Source organism: Vombatus ursinus, unplaced genomic scaffold (assembly GCF_900497805.2).
Source record: "Vombatus ursinus unplaced genomic scaffold, bare-nosed wombat genome assembly UNPS02010219.1, whole genome shotgun sequence".
In the NCBI taxonomy this organism is placed as follows: Eukaryota; Metazoa; Chordata; class Mammalia; order Diprotodontia; family Vombatidae; genus Vombatus; species Vombatus ursinus.
The window spans coordinates 5,103,908-5,122,520 of NW_020949997.1; the positions used below are offsets into that span (position 1 = coordinate 5,103,908).

The window sequence follows — 18,613 nt, forward strand, 5'->3', positions numbered from 1 at the left end:
GTGGAGGAAGATAAATTCCTTGGCGAAAAGTATAATGGAGATGGAAAAGGCCATGATGGTGGTTACTGTCCACAGCCCCAGGCCTCTGACGCTGTTCAGCTAAAACACTCAAAGCTTGGAGCCACGAGAAAGTGATAGGATCAAGCAGGGGTCATTTTGATATTTGTTGGCCTGTATTAAGCTTGAATTCCACTATTTAAATTATAACAAAGTAGTTTCTTGAATTCCACCTAATTGACAAAGCCTGGAGTTGTTAAGACATAGCAAAATTTCTTTATCATTCTCATAGTCCACTAAAGAGAGAAGTGTGGGATGGTTGTTCTCTTTATCCAAAAGTATTGCTGAATCACAGGAATCGTGGAGCAGAAGAAAATGAACCCAAGACACAATCCCTGACCTCAAATTACTAAATTCCAGGGGCCCAACTAAGAGTTTCCTAGATTAAAGGAAAGGAATAGGTCTTCATTAGGCTGTGGTCTTGGATTCAAAACATCACCTCTTTCTAAATTATCATACTTTGTCAACAGTGTAAAGTTCAAGAAACAACTTTAATATAATGTAAGTAGGCTTGGAGTACAAACCTAATACAGGTCAACAAATTTCAAGTACACAGCATAGCTGTGTCCAATTTTGTCCAATTTAGGGGATTTGTCTTCTTCAGTAACACACTGAGACACAGGCCCCAGCAAGACAGAGATGTTCTTGCTCTAAAAAGGTTGTTAGAGTAGAAAATCTGAGGAAAAGTTCTGAGCATGACCTATTTATTAGAAAGGTCAGCAATTACCAATAAATGGGATCAATTGCCTTTCTTGATGACCAAAGACCCTGAATGAAGGCCAACAGGGTCTTTTAACAAAATGGCAGAGCAAAATTTTGAGTAACATAGGTGTGGCTTCTTCCGATTGGCTATCAATGAATTGAGAACTGAGATTACATCATTTGGACCTCCCCTTCTGAATCCCCCTTAACCACAGCCAGGACACATGATTCTAGTCACAAGACAAAGCTTCTCAGGCCATGGGAGTAGTCTTCAGGCAATGTAAGTATAATAGTTTAAGGGTAACTAAGTGGTATAGTGGATACAGTGTAGGGCCTGGAGTTAGGAATACTCATCTTCCTGAATTCAAATCTGGCCTCAGACACTTACTAGCTGTGTGACCTTGGGCAAGTCGCTTAACCCTGTTTGCCTCAGTTTCCTCATCTATAAAATGAGCAGGAGAAGGAAACAGCAAACCACTCCAGTATCTTTGCCAAGAAAACCCCAAACGGGGTCAAAAGGGTCAGACATGACTCAACAACAATCGTTTAAATTTAAATTCATGAGATTTGGCCTTTTAGATTAATCAAGTTTCTCTGGAAAGTGGGTAATGAGTGGGGGTACAAAGGTAGAAGTGACTATAAGATGAAAGCTTGGCCTTTAGGCAAGTTCCTCTGGGATGTGGGTGTTGGGTGGAGTTTACAAGGGGAAGGCACCTCAAAATGTTAAATCTGGCTTGATTAAGTCTTAGCAAAATAGAATTAAAGTCAATTTTCAATTTTACAGGGTTGAGAGGAAGAGAGACATAGACAGGGGCACCTGGGTTCTTTACCAGCAAACCTTGGATTAGGGGTGACTATAAATGCCAGAAATCAGTAGATGTTTAAAGTAGAGTAAAAGCTGTAAACCAGAGAGTCATGACAAGGGGCAGGAAATCTCTCTGGTTACCTGTGGTCACAAACAGCAAAGAAACTGGAAAGAAGCCACCAAGACTGACAAGGTGAGTTGGAGTAACATGACTGAAGAAGGCAAGTAAGTACTAGGAATCCAGGTAGTCAGGTAGGTCAAAATTCAGCAACAGCAATCAGATCCTATGAGATCCTAAGGGACTGTTTGTTTTCACCAAAGGCTGTTATCCTTCTTTCAGGAAGTGATCACAGCAGGTTGGAGAGCAAGCTACTTTGCTTGCAAGTGTCCTTTGATCTATGCTGGGGCTGGAGCTAGTTCTAAAGAGAAGCTTTTACACTTAAGACTTTCCTCAGTTCTGGATTTCCTGTGCCCTGTCCCCCTCCCCTTCATCTGGCCCCAGTCCACTCCTTAGCTCCCTCTCTTTGCTTCCCTGGATAGAAGCTGCAAGGTCCTTTCTAGCTAGAACAGATCCTCCAAACTGGGTGCTTCCTCTCATGGACTCATGCTTTGTTTCCTAGCTGTTCTGCTCTGTCTCACTTGGCTTCTGGCCTAAATTTCTGGCTCACACTTCTCTCTCCACCCTGCTTCGATTAATCTTCCTCCTTTCTGTGTCCTGACTCTCATCATACATGATCAAGAATAATTTCTTTTGCCAGTTATTTAATTTGTTGGGTAGCGTGAATTCACATTTGCAAAGCACAAAGGGCTTACTTAACATATGGGGAAGAAAGGGGATGGGGGAATAATGATTCATATTTATAGAAATAGGTCATATAAGTAATCTTGTCCCCATTTTACAGATGAGGGAACTGAGGTTCAGAGAGGTTAAATGACCCCCACACACACACAGTCACACAACTAGAAATGCCAAGACTCTAACTGCTAACCCTCAAGTCTTACTTATTTACTATCTGTGTGACCCTAGACAAGTCACTTAACTTCTGTTTGCCTCAGTTTATTCAACTGTAAAATGGGGATAATAACAGTATCTACTTCATAGGATTGTTGTGAGGATCAAATGAGATAATATTTGGAGGGATGAAAGGCACTTAACAGACTGGTTGGCACACTGTAGGCACTATATAAATGCTTATTACCTTCTCCTTCCCCTTAAGTGACACACCCATGATCACACAGCTAGAAGAGCCAGGACCCAAACTTCTCACTCTCAAGTCCAATGCTCTTTCCACCTTCCAACCTTGATCTTTTTGAAGATGGATTCTGTCATTTCTAAACTTTCTATCTCCCCCAACACCTAACAGCGCTCAGCAGAAAGTGGACACTTAAGTCTTTGGTGGATCATTCATTAGCAAGGAGAAGCAGTAGGGAATAACAGAGAGAGTGCTGGACTTGGAGTCAGAAAGACCCCAGAGCCTCTGATACTTGCTGGGCAGTCACTTAATCTCTATGAGACTCAGGCAACACCTTGGGGCTGTGTGGTAACTATATTGTGGTCTGCAACATTTGGGTGCGTAGATATATTCACATGTGTGCGTGTGTCCACAAGTACCATATATGTGGGGATGTATGGGGTGAGATTGGGAGATGTATTTGAAGAGTGGTTATGTGTGGAGAGGTCATTGGGTCATTCATTTAGAGCTGGGAGGGAACTTAGAGACCAGAGTCTAATCCCCTCATTGTACAGGAGTAGATAGCAGAGATGGAATTTAAACAGAAGTCTTCTGACTGGTGTATGTGGTGGGGTGTGTAGGTATATGTGAGAGGGGTATATGTGAGGGGTATATATATGGGTCAGGTATATGCTGAGGTAGAGGATGTAGGACCAGACAGATTCCATAAGACATCTGACTCTTTCTTCCTCATCTCTTCGGCCCTCAGATCCTCATTGAGTTTTGCCCTGGAGGTGCTGTGGATGCCATCATTCTGGGTAAGTATATTCTAGAGCTACCACTAAGTCACAGCCTAGTTGTCCATAACTCTGAGGATGCAGCCCTTGAAAGGTGCCTTTCCCCCAAGATATCACATCTTACCAAAATATTTCATCCCCATTACACAGAAAGGAAAGTTAAGACCCGAGCTGTGAAACAGGGCCTCTGGGTCCTCCACACTCCCCATTATCTTGGAATCAAGAAGACCTATGTTTGAATCCTGCCTTGAATGCTTATTAGCTATATCATTCTGGGCAAATGATTTAACCTCTTAGCCTCAATTTCTTCATCTGTGAACTGGGAATAATAATAGATAACATCTACTTCCAAGGGCCATTGTGAGGATTAAATGAGATAACACATGTAAAGGGCTTTGCAAACCTTAAAGCACACTATAGGATGGACCAAAATGCTCTTGGAACACTCTGTATAAATGCTGAAATGGTAAGGATGAAGATGATGATGATGGAGCTTGCAGGGCTGAGTCCAGGGTCTCACTCTCTCTCTCATCCTTGCAGAGCTGGAGAAAGGGTTGACAGAAGTGCAGATCCAAGTAGTCTGTAAGCAGATGTTGCAGGCTCTGGAATATCTGCATGGATCCAAGATCATTCATCGGGACCTCAAGGCTGGGAACGTCCTGCTGTCTTCTGAAGGTTATGTCAAACTTGGTGAGTAAAACCCTGAGCCACCCCACCCAAATCCTCCCCCAACAAGCCCTGCTCCCTTACAACCCTTTCTGAAAATACCCATTCCTGGACCATTTCCCCACTCCCCACCTGGCCAAGAGAACTATCTTTTCCCTGCTATACAAGTGTGCCCATATACCCTTGTATTCACTCCCAATGCACCACACATTGCAAATCTGCACATACTAATCTTCACATCCCCCAAATATTTAACCTACAAAAGCCTTTCAGATCCCTCATATGCTTACATACCTCCTGAACTACCTCATAATAATACCAATGATAATGATAATAATAGCTGACACAATTTAAGAAGTTGAAAGTACTTAATATGCAATTACAAAATTTGAACCTCTAAACAACTATGTGAGGTGTAGGCTACAGATATTATTATGCCCATTTTACAGATGGGGAAACAGGTCCAGGGAAGTTGTGACTTGCCTATGGTCATATATCTAGTAGTGTCAGAAGAGTGATTTGAGCCCAGGTCTTCCTGATTTCAGATCCAACACATTTTCTACTCTGGTAGTTGGTACCATGTGGTAATTGATCAACAAGTCTAATTCCAGTCTGAATCTCCTTTTATCCCTTAAATAATTGTACCTTGCCCATCTTTAGTGGTTAGTAAATAGTTATGGAATGAATAATTCATGTAATGCCCCACACATGCACCCACATACCACCACTTCACAGTGTGCCCACAGATACATGTGGACCCCATGGATAGAGAACAGGGTACATCCTTCCTTAGAGATAGGAAAATATGGGTTCAAATCCTGTCTCTGGCACATCTTGGCTATGTAACCTTGAGCAAGTCACTTAATCTCTTAGTGTTCTGTAGGCAACTCTCCAAGACTATAAGCAGCAGAAAAGGTGCTAACTTGTATTGGTAAAGAAGGTTTCCTCATGTGGGAGGTTCCCATGCCAATTAAACTAAGCTAGGTCCAGTCCTTATCCCTAGCCTAGATACCCTGGACATAACCATTACAGGAAGCAAGATGGTATAGTGGATAAGGACTCTAAGACAGCAGTGAGGAAGATCTGGGTTCAAATTCTACCTCTAACATTTATTAGCTGTGTGACACTGGGCAAGTCACTTAACCTCATCTGCCTTAGGAAATTCACCAAGATTTATCTACTATCATACTACTATTACTAGCTATATAACCAATATTTATATGTCACTTTAAGGTTTGCAAAGTGCTTTCTTTACATATATTACCTCATTTGATCCTCACAACAATCCTTTAAGGTAGGCACCATTATTATCCCTATTTTACAGATGGGGAAAACTGAGACCAAGGGATTAAGTGATTTGTCTAGTGTCAAATAGCTAGTTAGTGTCTAATATAGGATTTGACTACCAAGTCTGATGTTCTATCCACTGTACCACCTAGCTGCCCAGCTAAATCACAAATGGGATATAATCTGTATTGGTAGAGGGAGAGCCCATATGAGAAATCTCCCAAGCAGACGAAACCATAGATCCTTTATGTATTTGTGTATAAACACACACACACACACACACACACACACACACCTGTCACTGTTCCCCACCCAACAAGTAACCAGCGCCCTGCCATGTGTACTACTCTTTGTCACACATATCACCCCAAATATACCTTCCTGCTGATAAGGGACCAAAACGAAGCAATGTTTGATTGGTTGATGTGAGGGAGTGAAAACTCTTCCCTGATCCCACTGGGATTCCAGTTTCCCCTCCCTTCTCCCTACTCTCTTCTCATATCAACAAACCCACTCCCTGGTCAGGCTCAATCACTTTCATTAAGAAAGCTCACTGCCACTGACTGACTCATACAAAAGCTGTCCATGTTACTCCACCGCACTCTAGCATCCACTCAATGCTCACAAGCCGTGCTCCACGCCCCAGACAGGGCTTGCCCACACACGGGCTTGTGACAGTCAACACAGCTGTGCGGGCATGTGACATCATCCTGGTTCTGCCCCAGACATGGCCTAGAGACTGATCATAAGGTGACTACTGCAATTCTGTAGGCACCTCTGGAGGAGGAGACAACAGACGTGCACAGCACTGTGGCGGGCCCTTTACACTGCTCCACATGGGGGAATAGAAAGAGCCCCAGACTTGGAGTCTTATCTCAGCTTTGCTGCGTGACATTAGACAAGTTCCTTCCTCTCAGTGCGCCTTAGTCAGGCTGAAGTACAGGGGACCTAAAGAGGAACAGTAGAAGACGGCAGGAAAGGGTATTGAATGCCTAGCTAAGGAGTTTGGATTTTGTCCTGCAGGCAGCTGGAGCCGTTGAAGAGATAGGAGGAGAATGATCAAAAGAGTGTTTTAATAAATGCATTTGACAGTACCTGCAAGATGAAAAAGAGACCAGAGGCAGGAAGATGCGTTAGGAGACTATCGCAATAAGGTTGTGTAGGAGATAATAAGAATCTAAACTAAGGTAGGGGCGGAAGGAGGGACAGTACTTGGTCACTGATTAAATGTGGTGAGTCAAGGAGATAAATGACTGTTTATATATAAATCTGTTACATAATCTCAACTGGTCCTTCACCACAGCAAGGCAATCCTCATACATCTCCCTAATCATTTTGCTATCCCTCTTACAAAAGAGGTTATTCCAAACCTTTCCATACTTCCTCAGACCTCTCATGGCACCACATCCTCTCAATCTCAGCCCAGGACCTTGTCTCGTATGTCACACACACACACACACACACACACACACACACACACACACACACACAAAGGAAGCTAAGTGTTCCCTCTTTGCAAGTCTAGAAATTATCATTGGGTCCAACACAAACCCATGCCATCGAACTTTCACTAGGGCCAGGGGTGGAAAATCCACGACCTCGAGGCCACTTGTGGCCTTCTAGGTCCTTGGGTGTGGCCTTTTGACTAAGTCTAAGTTTTACAGAACAAATCTTTTTATTAAGGGGATTTGTTCTGTGAAGTTTGGATTCAGTCAAAGGGCTGCACTTGAGGACCTAGAGGGCCACATGGGGCCTTGAGGCCCTGCAGGTTCCCCACCCCTGAACTAAGTTACCTTTGAAATGTTATCCTTTCATTTGTCTGTGATTAGTTCCTTCTCAAATGTCTCATAGTAACTGTTCCAGACCCTTCCTTCTCAAGTTCCCAATTCCATTCACACTCATTTTCTCCAACAAATAATATCTTTGCCTTCTTTACTGGGGATATCTGTTGTGAGATTCCTTATCTCTCCTACTCTATACCTCTTAAACCTTCATTTGTCCTCACACATTATCTCCTCTCCATTGTCATCAAAGGAAGTGGCATTCCTCTTTGCCAAGGTTAACCTTCTCTACTAATAACTTTCCCAGCTCCTTTGACACCTTTTCCTATCAATCATCTCCTCTCTCATCTTCAGTTTTCCCTCTCTACTATTTCCTTCTTTGCCTACAAAACGCTCTTTAAAAAATTAAATAGGGGCAGCTAGGTGCAGTGGATAGAGCACCAGTCCTGGAGTCAGGAGGACCTGAGCTCAAATGCAGCCTCAGACATATTACACTCATTAGCTGTGTGCAAGTCACTTGCCCAATTGCCTCACCAAAAAAATAAATAAATAAATAATGAAAATTAAATACTCCTCCCTTGATCATATCACCTCCTCTCACAATGCTTTTATCTCTCCTCCTATTTACTGCTAAACTTTTAGATAGTAGTCTACATTTGCTACATCTCACCACCCCCTCATTCCTCAATTCCTGAATTATGACCTTTTTGTCCTTATCACACTAATGAAACTGCCATTTCCAAAAACACCAGTGACCTCTCAATTGTATAATCCAATGGCCTTTTCTCAATTGTCATCTTCCTTGAACTTTCTGCAACATCTGACATTATTAACTACCCTGTTTTCTTAATAATCTCTCTTCTTCTGTATTTTTGTCATGTTTCTTCAATTTACGGCCATTCTTTTAAAATTTCTCTTGCTATACCATCTTCTTTGTTCTAGGTGGAGGTGAAATCGAAGGCTCTGTGTTTTCTTGCTCTAAAATATCTTCCTTGGTCATTTCAACTCCTCCCCTGGCTCCAATTATCCTCTCTGTTCAGATGACTCCCAAACTGACATATCCAGGCCTGATCTCTCATCTAGTTCCAGGCCTACATTTCTGACAACCTTCTCTCAAATGTACAACTGGCATTTTAAACTCCACATGTCCAATATTAAACTCATCATCATCCCCTGTAGATCCTTTCCCTCCTCCCAAACTCTCCATTTCTGTTGAGAACCATCATCTTCCCAGATACCCAGGCTTAAAGCCTTGGAGTCATCGTTGACTCTTCCCCCTTCCTCACCTCTGTCTTCCTCATCTGGTAGCAAGAACCACCAAATCCCAATGATTTTACCTTCATCATGTCTCTATTATCTATACCTTTCTTTCTTTGAACTCACTAGCTGTGAGACTGTGGGCAAGTCACTTAACCCCAATTGCCTCACCAAAAAAACAAAAAAAAAAATAAAAATTCAATACTCCCTTAATCATATCACCTCCTCACGCAACGCTCAACTACTGCCATCCTAGTTCATCATCTCTTGCCTCTAGTATTATAATAGACTCCTAACTGTTCCTCTCCCTACCTCCTTCTTCTCCCCATGCTAACCCACGCCTCACACACCTGCCAAAATATTCTTTCTAGGAAAGAGTTCTGCCTCTGTCACTCCCCACCTTAGAAATCTGCAGTGGCTCCCTATATAGTCAGACTTTTGTAAGTACCTTAAGGGAGGGATTATGTTCTTTTTCTTATATTTAGTAGGATGCCTTGCATAGGTCAAACATAGTAGGCAGTTAACAATTGTTTAATTGTTGAAGAGAAATAGGAAAGTCCAAAGGTCTGTAGGTTTGCTGGCAAAGATAAATAAATTTGTGAGTAAATATCCAAGGCTATCTAGAGACCCACTCTATGGGGGTTGGGGGAGAGATAGCAAATTTCTGTTCTTAGTCCCTCACTTTACCTCCTCCATCTCTTTCCTTGAGACAGCTGATTTTGGAGTGTCAGCTAAGAATTCCCGCACCTTGCAGCGAAGAGCTTCCTTCATCGGGACACCGTACTGGTACAGCTAGGGGTCCCAGGGGGCTGGACGAGGTGCCCAACTTCCAAGGGAGCCCATGGCTCCCACTCAGGGTTGGGGTGAGGTGGGAGGTGGCTGAGCTTTGGGTATCAATCTTTAGAACACAGAGGGATCCACTAGCTCTTACCTTTGGATTCTGGCCTCTTAGGGAGGAAGGGGGTAGGATAGATAGTTGAGAGCGCAATTGGCAAAAAGAATCCTCCTGGGTAAAGAGATGGCCATGGCCCACATAGTGATCTGAAAAGGTGCACAGGATGTTGGGTGGAGTTCATGCGATAGCCAAATCCGAGGGCTAGGTGGAGAATCAAGAAAAGAAGTCCAGATGGCTAGTTTCAAGAACAGGAGACTCAGCAGAGAGCCATTGAGCCTGTACCACAAAAGGGGCATTGATGAGATCACAGTTCATCTCATAAAGCTCCTTCCCCATGTCCTCTATCCTGTAAACAATATGCTTTTTTTAAAAAAAAAAATACTGATATATTTTATTTTAACATAACCCTCATTTCCAGATACTGCCCTACCCCTTCCTCTACCCTACTAAGCTAAATCTTTGATTGTGTGATGAAGACCGAAAAATAAAGGGGAGGGGGAGGAGCAGATCAGCAAAACCAATAACCACTTCAGTTGTGCCTGACAATATGCATCCAATATTCTTCACCCCTATTCCCCCATCTCTTCAAAGAGGAGAAAGAGAGAGATGTGTTTTTCAACTCTTCTTCTTGGTCATTCAGTTTGTTTCCCTTCTGGGCAATGTTGTTTTATGGTGGGTCCTCAGTATCCTGCTGTGGATCTTAGGCACATAGAAATCAGGCTGCAAGGGCTCTCAGAGGCCACTGGGAGTCAGAGGACCTGGGTTCAAATCCTGTGTGACCTTTGAGTGAATTCCTTCTCCTCTCTGGGCCTCAGTTTCCTTTTTGGCAACATGACAGGTTTGGACTAAATAACATCAGGTCCTTCTCACCCAAGGTCAATGATCCTAAGGTCTTCCTCCCTTGATTAGCCTTTTGGGAAGGATAGATTATTTCTTCCAGCTTGCCCCTCCAAAATCAGACTTTCCTCAGGGACCTCCAGCAAAGAGTACTTAAGGAAAAGGATGGGGCATCCCAATACATCAGTCCACTGACCTAGCTGACTACCATGCCCTCCAATCTTAGCCTCTTGGTTTCTCTTTTCTTGGCAACTTAAGGGCAGAGGGAAGGGGTCCAAGTGGGACAAGTATGATGAACCCTTGTTTCTGGCTATAGGATGGCACCCGAGGTCATCCAGTGTGAGACGTCCAAGGAGGCTCCCTATGACTACAAGGCTGACATCTGGTCCCTGGGGATCACACTGATAGAGATGGCTGAAATGGAGCCCCCCCATCATGAGCTGAACCCCATGAGGGTGTTGTTAAGGATCCACAAGTCCCCACCACCCACTCTGCGCTACCCTGATCAATGGCAAGTCCTCCCCTCCCCTTCTCTCCCCTCTCATCATAACAGGGGCAGTGCTGAGAAAAAAAAAACAGGCCAGATTGGAAGTGGTCAGAGCCTAGAGAACGAATCGACCTGGGGAAGTGCCAGTGCCAAGCAGTAAGGGACGATGTAGGCAGTCACATAGGCAAAATGGTGCAGGGATGAGGGAGAGGAGGCAGCATGCGGCAGGCAATCACAGTGAGATGGTGCTTGGGAGGTTTTGCATCACATAGCAGGGACCTAACTATCGTTATTAGAGTTTAAGGACAGAATTTTAGAATCTGAAAGAATCTGGAGGGGAAGAAAGTGTCTGCAGACCTGACCTGGTCATCCTACTCCAGTGAGTAGATGGCACAACCAGAGGCATAGGGATGGGGGCCTCCCTAAGTTACAGACTATCCTTTGACGCACTCCAAGTTTGTGCAGTTCTCAAGGATACAAATAGTAGAGATGATGGGAGTTCATTCAATACTTGTTCACTGACTGAAGAAACAAGTCCCTTGGGAAGGCCTCTGTGACTGTTCTTCTACTAGGGCAGATCTTCCCTGCTTGGTGCTCCTGCTGGTCTAGGAGCCCTGGTCTGGACCATGGACCTTTCCTGCCATCCTTGTAGGTTCACCAGGCTCAGAATGTGGAAGACCAAGAGGCTTCTCCCCTTCCTGTTCAATTCATTTTGATTCAAATCAGCAACAATTTTTTGGATTTGAAGTCAAAAAATCTGAATTTGAATTCCAGCTCTGAGGGAGCTGGGGCAATTCACTTTACCTCTGCAGAACTTGGTTTTCTTATCTATAGGCCAGAAAGTCGGACTAGGGGACCTCCAACTTCTGTTCTATCTCAAGATACACTTATTATCTCATGGTCCTTTTAAGAGATTACTGGGTGCAGAGCATTATAGCTAGACAGGCACATGAGGCAGGGATGATGGGTTAGTGAAGAGATATAATTGATCCCTGTCCTCAGATCTAATAGGGGGATGTTGTAGCACATACCCAGAAAAGTGCTGTGTGAGGTCCAAGGTGGGGAGAGGTCACTATCTGCTGGTGCTTTCAGGGAAGACTTCTTTAAAAAGGTGGCATTTGGGGTGGTCTAGGGCACTGGTCCCAGTCTTTTCTCTCAATACATACTGTTCACAGTATTCACTATTAAAAATCAAAGTTCACTTTGACAGAAGAGTGTCACAGATTTTCCCCTTCCCACTTCAGGGGACTAAGTCTGAAACCCTTGATCCCCTGGAAGAGTGAGGCTGAGAACTAAGACTTTGGTCTTAGAACAAAAAAGATATCACTTCAATTCAACAGTTCAATTCAATCGAGCAACAGACATTTATTTTTTAATATTTTATTTTTTAGAACTAAAAATAATCAAAATTTTTTAAAATTTTTTCCCAATTACATGTCAAAACAATTTTTAAACTTTCAAAAAAAGTTTTAAGTTCTAAATTCTATTCCTCCCTCTCCTCACCCTTCCCTGAGATGATAAGCAATCCAATATAGTTTATATATATGGAATCATGTAAAACATTTCCATATTGGTCATTTTGTATAAGAAGACTCAAATAAAAAAAATGAAAGAAAAAAGAGAAAGAAAGAAAAAAAGTGAACAACAAGCATTTATTAATTTATTTTAAAAATTAATTTATTATCATTTGTTTTATTATTTTGTTATTATTTTTAAATTAATATATTAATTTATTATCTGTATTAAATATATAAGGACAAAAAAAGAAACTATCCTTGCCCTCAAAGAACTTATATAGGGGAGGCAACATGTAGACACAGAAGAATATGTGGAATGTATACAAAATACCAACATTTCTAAAATTCCAACTCTGTGCAAGGCTGTGTCATAGGTACCAGAGACAGCTAGATGACATAGAACACACACTACCTACTCTCATGAGGTTTACTTCTCTCCCTTTTATCACATCTAGAGATCAATATTAGTCAGCTAGGTGACAGAGCATTGGGTCTGAAGTCAAGAAGACCTGGTTCAAATCCAACCTCAGCAGATATGGCATCCTGGGTAGGTCACAACCTCTATTTGCCTCAGCTTCGTCATCTGTAAAATGGGGATAATACATAGCACCTACATCCCAGAGTTGTTGTAAGGATTAAATGAGATAATATTTGTAAAATGTTTAGCATAATACCTGGCACATATTATATAAATATTAGCTATTATTAATATATGTTTATTCCCATGTCTAATGCTTCTTTTTTTCCCTTGGAAAAAGTCATTGATAATAATAGCTAGCATTTATAAGCTGCTTTAAGATTTGCTAAGTTCTTTACATACATTATCTCATTTGATCATAACAACACCAAAAGGTAAGTACCATTATTATCCCCATTTTACAGATGAGAAAACTGGACCAAGAGAGGTTTAGTGACCAGAGTCACACTACTAATAAATGAGTGAGCAGGATTTGAGCTCATCTTCCTGACCTTCAGTACAGTTCTCTATCCAATATGCCACCTAGCTGCCTCACTAAGGATTACATGAGATCTTTAACCATTCATCTGATCTCTATTTCCTGATTGTCCCCTCCACTGTAGAAGAAGGAAGCACAGGCTTTTGTAGGAGTGAAGAAGTCTCTAAGCCCCTTCCATACAGAGGGAAAAACATGGCCTTTCAGTGTACATCAAAAGACAATGAGGGTCAGTGATGATCTCTGGATGTCAAACACTGGGATAAACAAGCCATTTCTTGGATATTCCTTATAGGTCTGAAGAGTTTAAAGACTTCCTGAGGAAATCCTTGGAGAGGGATCCTGATAGCAGATGGTCCGCCTGCCAGCTCCTGCAGGTAAGCAGCCTATCCCCAAGGTGTGACATATACCTCAATATTTCTGCCACCTTCCACTGTCTTCTGTTCAAATGGCCACCATGACAGAGGATCAGTGTTTTACCCAAATGATCTCTTACAATGAAGGGAGATCTGAGTACCAATTAAGTCAATTAACAATTATTTATTAAAAGTGCTTAAGCTATGCCAGGACCAAAGGATACGAAGACACAAAGACACAAACCATCCTAGACCCTCAAGGAGCTTACACTCTATTGAGGAAAATAGCATTCCCAATATCCTCACACATGACCCTCCATCTCCCCATGCTAAACATTTTCACTACTTATCCTTCATGCCTGGTTACATAGACAGCAAGCAGGACTTTAGGAAAATCACTACTCCTCTCCCATCCTCAGTTTCCTCAGCTGTAAAATGAGGACAATAATACTTGTACTATTTATTTCAAGGGATTATTGAAAAGCTATGTAAATTTTTAAAGTACTCTAGACATGTGAACTGTTATGATGTGGAATAAGTAAGTATAATCTTTCTAGCTTTCAAAAAACCTTTGAAAAGGGTTTGTGCCAAAGGATCCTTTTAGTGTATTTTTTTTTTATTATTCATTGGTTACTCATTGAAACTAAAGAGAGCATTTTTTTTGACACAGTGAACCAGCTCTAAGTCAGCTGTAAAGGGCATTTCTTTATCCAACTCCATCCCAGTCCAATACATTTTATCACACCCACCTGTGATATGGATCCTAGCTGCTATCTCATCATTTCTCTCTTGCTTCAGGGCTTTTCTAGAAACCTGGACTTGAATCCATTCTGTATTAAGACTCAAGAGTCCTATGAACTAGCTTTAGCTGAAGCTGCTGCCCAAGAAGCCTTCATAAGGCTAGGCTTCCCAGAAGTTGAAGTGACCTACATGCTAAAAATTATGGCAAGTTATAGTACCAGTGATTGGTTTTGTGCAGTTTCTAAACATCACCCAACCTACCTTGCACCCTAAATACTGACAGTGTTACTATTAACCTCCTTTGGTTGTTGTTCAGTCATTTTTCAGTCGTGTCTAATTCTTCATGAACCCATTTGGGGTTTTCTTGGCAAAGATATGGAGTGGTTTGCCATTTCCTTCACCAGTCCATTTTCCAGATGAGAAACTGAGGCAAACAGGGTTAAGTGACTTGCCAGGGTCACACAGATAGTAAGTGTCTGAGGCCAGATCTGAACTCAGAAAGATGAGTCTTCCTGACTCCAGGTTTGACTGTATCCATTGCTCACCTAGCTGCCTGCAGCAACTTCCTAGGCATCATCAAACATCATTTACACACAGGACCCAGTTCAGCTAAATCCTCTAAACTTAATTCCACACTTACAAAAGATCAGTTACTCACTTTGGTTCTGGTTTGAGTGGAAGGAAAATGCAAAAGGTAACGGAAAGAAGGAAGAATCAGAGTCTATCCCAATCAGGGCCAAAGTCTCCTCCTCCATTTCACTACACAGCCATAAATTCTATCCAAGAAACAATTCTCTGTGTGGTCAGAGAGATGACCCACGAGAAGCCTTCTAGTCCCCTAGAGATCATTGTATTTTGTAACATAGGGGTTTTTTTTGTACCCTTCCCCACCACTGCCACCCTTGCTGGGGAAGAAGCCAATACTAAAGGTTTTCCCTTTGTTCCTTCTCCTTGCCAGCATCCTTTTGTGTCAGAGGTGGAAGACAGCGGACCCCTACGGGAGCTGATTGCAGAAGCTAAGGCAGAAGTCCTGGAGGAGTTTGAGGAAGAAGAGATAGCCTCCTTTTCAGTAAGCCACAGCTGGATGGCATCTGTGTGCCTTTTAGCTGAATTGCTCCTTCCTCTGGAGTGGTTGCCCTGGGAACTACAAGGCCAAGGACATTTCAATTTATCTAGGAAACCCATGGCTCCCTGGAAACCTTCCCACTGGAAACAGTCCAGTTAGGAACTCTGGCCATTGGAGCATGAATAATAAAGAGAAAGCAGAGCCACAATGAACCTTGAAAATGCTGCTTCTTAAACCAGGTTCTCCCAGGAGTGTTTGCATAATAACAGATGCCAGGTACAGAGAGACTTGGGGACACAAAAGTGCCAAATGGACTTTAATATGAGAGCCAGTGTGATCTTGGGCTACATTTTTTATTTTTATTTATTTATTTTTTTAGGCAATTGGGGTTAAGTGACTTGCCCAGGGTCACACAGCTAGTAAGTGTCAAGTGTTTGGTCTGAGACCGCATTTGAACTCAGGTCCTCCTGACTTCAGGGCCAGTGCTCTATCCACTGCGCCACCTAGCTGCCCCAATCCTACATTTTTTAAAAGGAAGTAATATAGCTCCATGTACTCTGCTCCAGTCAGAGCAACACATTCAGATTCAATACAGAGTATTAGATTCAGTTCTGGGTTCAAGACTTTCTTCTTGGAGGACACACATACTGGTTGCGAGTCCCTGGGCAATTCACCTCCCTTCTCAGTACTCTAGGCAAATATCTAAGACTAAAAGTTGCCAGGCAGGTGCCAATCTGCATTGGTATAGAGTGCTCCCTCCCCCAGAGCTCTCTATAGCAGTTGTATTAAATTCAGGGAAAACAGGGGCCATTAAACCATACGTAATGGTCCTGTGGGCTGCATATTGACTTTTAAAGCTACATATTAACATTAGCTATGTTTCATTGTATTTTATTTATTTTGTTAAATGTTTCCCAATTACATTTTAGTCTGGATCAGACTGCACTTAGAAACGATGTGGACTGCATCTGTTCTATACCAATGAAATCAGAGATTCAGTCAAAAAATATATATACTACCTATCTTATATGACCATTGTGAAAAAAAATCGCTCTGTAAACGTTACTGTATCATAAACATATGAATTGGTATTATTAGCCACAATCCCCATGCCTTCCAGATGCTGTTCAAGGGCCAGCACTCTGGGCACAGGATTCTTTAGACAAGAAGTTAATTAAGCTGGCTTCTCTTCCCCTCAGTTTCCTCATCTGTAAAATGAGCTGGAGAGGAAATGGCAAACCACTCCAGTATTTTTGCCAAGAAAGCCCCAAATGGGGTCATGAAGAGTCAGACACAACTGAAAAGACAGAACAGCAGCAAAAATCTCTCCCTAGGATCATAGCCCTTACAGCTAGAAGGGACCGTAGGGATAGTCTAATAGTCCAACTCCCTTATTTTGCAGATAAGGCCAATGAATCTCCAAGAAAGGAAATTACTTGTCCAAAGTCACACAGCTAGTAAGGAGCAGAACAAGGATTCAAACTCAGGTCCTCCTTTTCTAAATCTCATGCTTTTTTAACTCTTTGGTGCCTCTCATAAGGCCAGGTGGAGGAAATAGGCATTTAATATAACACTTACTATGTACTAGACCTCTATGAAGCACTTTTATAAATATTATCTGATTTGATCCTCACAAGAACTCTGAGAGGCAATCGCTGTTATTCTCCCCATTTTGCATTTGGGAAAACCAAGGCAAACAGAGGTTAAGTGACTTACCCAGGATCATAAAGTTAGTAAGTGTCTGAGGCCAGATTTGAATACAGGTCTTTCTGATTCTGCATCCAGAACTCTATAAATTATGCCACCAGCCACCTGAAGATAAAGGTGAAGTGATTTTGGTCACATGAGTGAGTAACATAACTAAGATTTGAACCCACGTCCTCCAACTCCAAATTCAGAGCTCATTCTAAGACAAACTAAGGCAATCTCAGCTCTGTTACCTCCTCGCCTCACTATCAAATCATTTCATGTCATTGAGGCTCAATTTCTGAGTCAGTAAAAGGATGGAAACTGGTTTCCTTCGGTGACTTCTTGGCCCCCTGGAGGCGACTCTGCTAAGCACGGCACCACACTTGAATCGTTTCAAAGATCTGTGGATCGAGCACACACACACACACACACACACACACACACACACACACATTTCTGTGCCCACTGCCAAACACAACCCCTCCTCACCTTTAGTTTCTTGGCTTGCTGAAGCCAGGAAAGCATATCACCTGATGGCTATCCTTCTTCATGCTTTTCTAAGCTGATGGTCCTCAGATGACAGACCAGGTTCTGTTCCGTGTCTTACTCAAAGACTTTCCAAACTGCTAGGGCCTGCCAGAGGTGGTGGTCTACCAGCATAGACCTCAAGAATACATGGCATGGGGGATGGGGGGATGAGCAGCAAAAGATGTACCCACCTCCACAGCACATTGAGGCATTAGACCAGGCTGGAAGGGACCTTAGAGGCCCCAGACTTGTAGCTCGAGAGCTGGAAGGGACCTTAAAAACCATCTAGTCCAACCCTTTCATTTTACAGATGGAGAAACTGAGGCTCAGAGAGAGGTCAAGGGCCTTATTCCAGGTCCCAGAGCTAATAAATGGCAGATTCAAACTGAGGCACTCTGCCTCCCAAACTGGAGCCCTTTTCACTTTACCAAACTTCCTTTGACCTTCACTCAGGTAGGCAGCAATAAGTGAGCCAAGGTCAAAAGCTATGAGCATCTTTTCTACTTTATAAACTTCTAACAAACACAGGCGTTGCATCATAGAATGGCACTCCCACTTCCTCCTGGTGAGGCTGTGTTGTATGTGCCTGATTATTCTCTCTGTCTCTGTCTCTGTCTCTCCTCTACCATTCTCCCCCTCTCCCTTCCTCTCTCCTCCTGCTCTGTCTTTCCTCTCCTCTCTCTTCCCCTTTTTGCTCCCCTTCTCTTCTCCTGTTTGTCATCTTCTTCTTCCTCCTCCTCCTCCTCCTCCTCCTCCTCCTTCTTCTCTCTCTCTCCTGCCCTTCCATCCATCCTAATAAATTAGTTCTCTCTTTCCTTCCTTAAAAGATCTTTACATATTATTCAAGGGCCAGAATTAGCTATAGAAGAAAAAGAGGGCTACCCTATGAATTTCAAGCTGTCCAATTTTGCCAGCAGACAAAACTTAGCTCTCATTGCTGAGTCTCAGGTTTCTATAGTCTTGAGTAGAATTCTGTCCTAATGTTCTAATACCATAAAGTGAGGCAGCCCAGACTGATGT

The 18,613-nt window shown here is 42.7% G+C and overlaps 1 protein-coding gene across 4 annotated transcripts in view; it reads left to right on the forward strand.

Annotated features, from left to right (window-relative positions):
- Positions 1-18,613, forward strand: part of LOC114037048 (serine/threonine-protein kinase 10-like) — a 64,523-nt gene that overhangs the window by 23,836 nt on the left and 22,074 nt on the right. The window contains exons 1-8 of one of the 4 annotated variants that reach the window (XM_027853852.1): positions 661-1,039; positions 1,544-1,757; positions 3,506-3,554; positions 4,074-4,223; positions 9,234-9,310; positions 10,573-10,767; positions 13,509-13,590; positions 15,269-15,379. In XM_027853852.1, the coding sequence (XP_027709653.1) occupies positions 4,149-4,223; positions 9,234-9,310; positions 10,573-10,767; positions 13,509-13,590; positions 15,269-15,379 (540 nt within the window). In that variant the 5' untranslated portion in view covers positions 661-1,039; positions 1,544-1,757; positions 3,506-3,554; positions 4,074-4,148. Of the gene's footprint in view, positions 1-660; positions 1,040-1,543; positions 1,758-3,505; positions 3,555-4,073; positions 4,224-9,233; positions 9,311-10,572; positions 10,768-13,508; positions 13,591-15,268; positions 15,380-18,613 lie in introns of those variants that run through there. The other 3 variants (XM_027853853.1, XM_027853850.1, XM_027853851.1) reach the window with 3 other exon arrangements.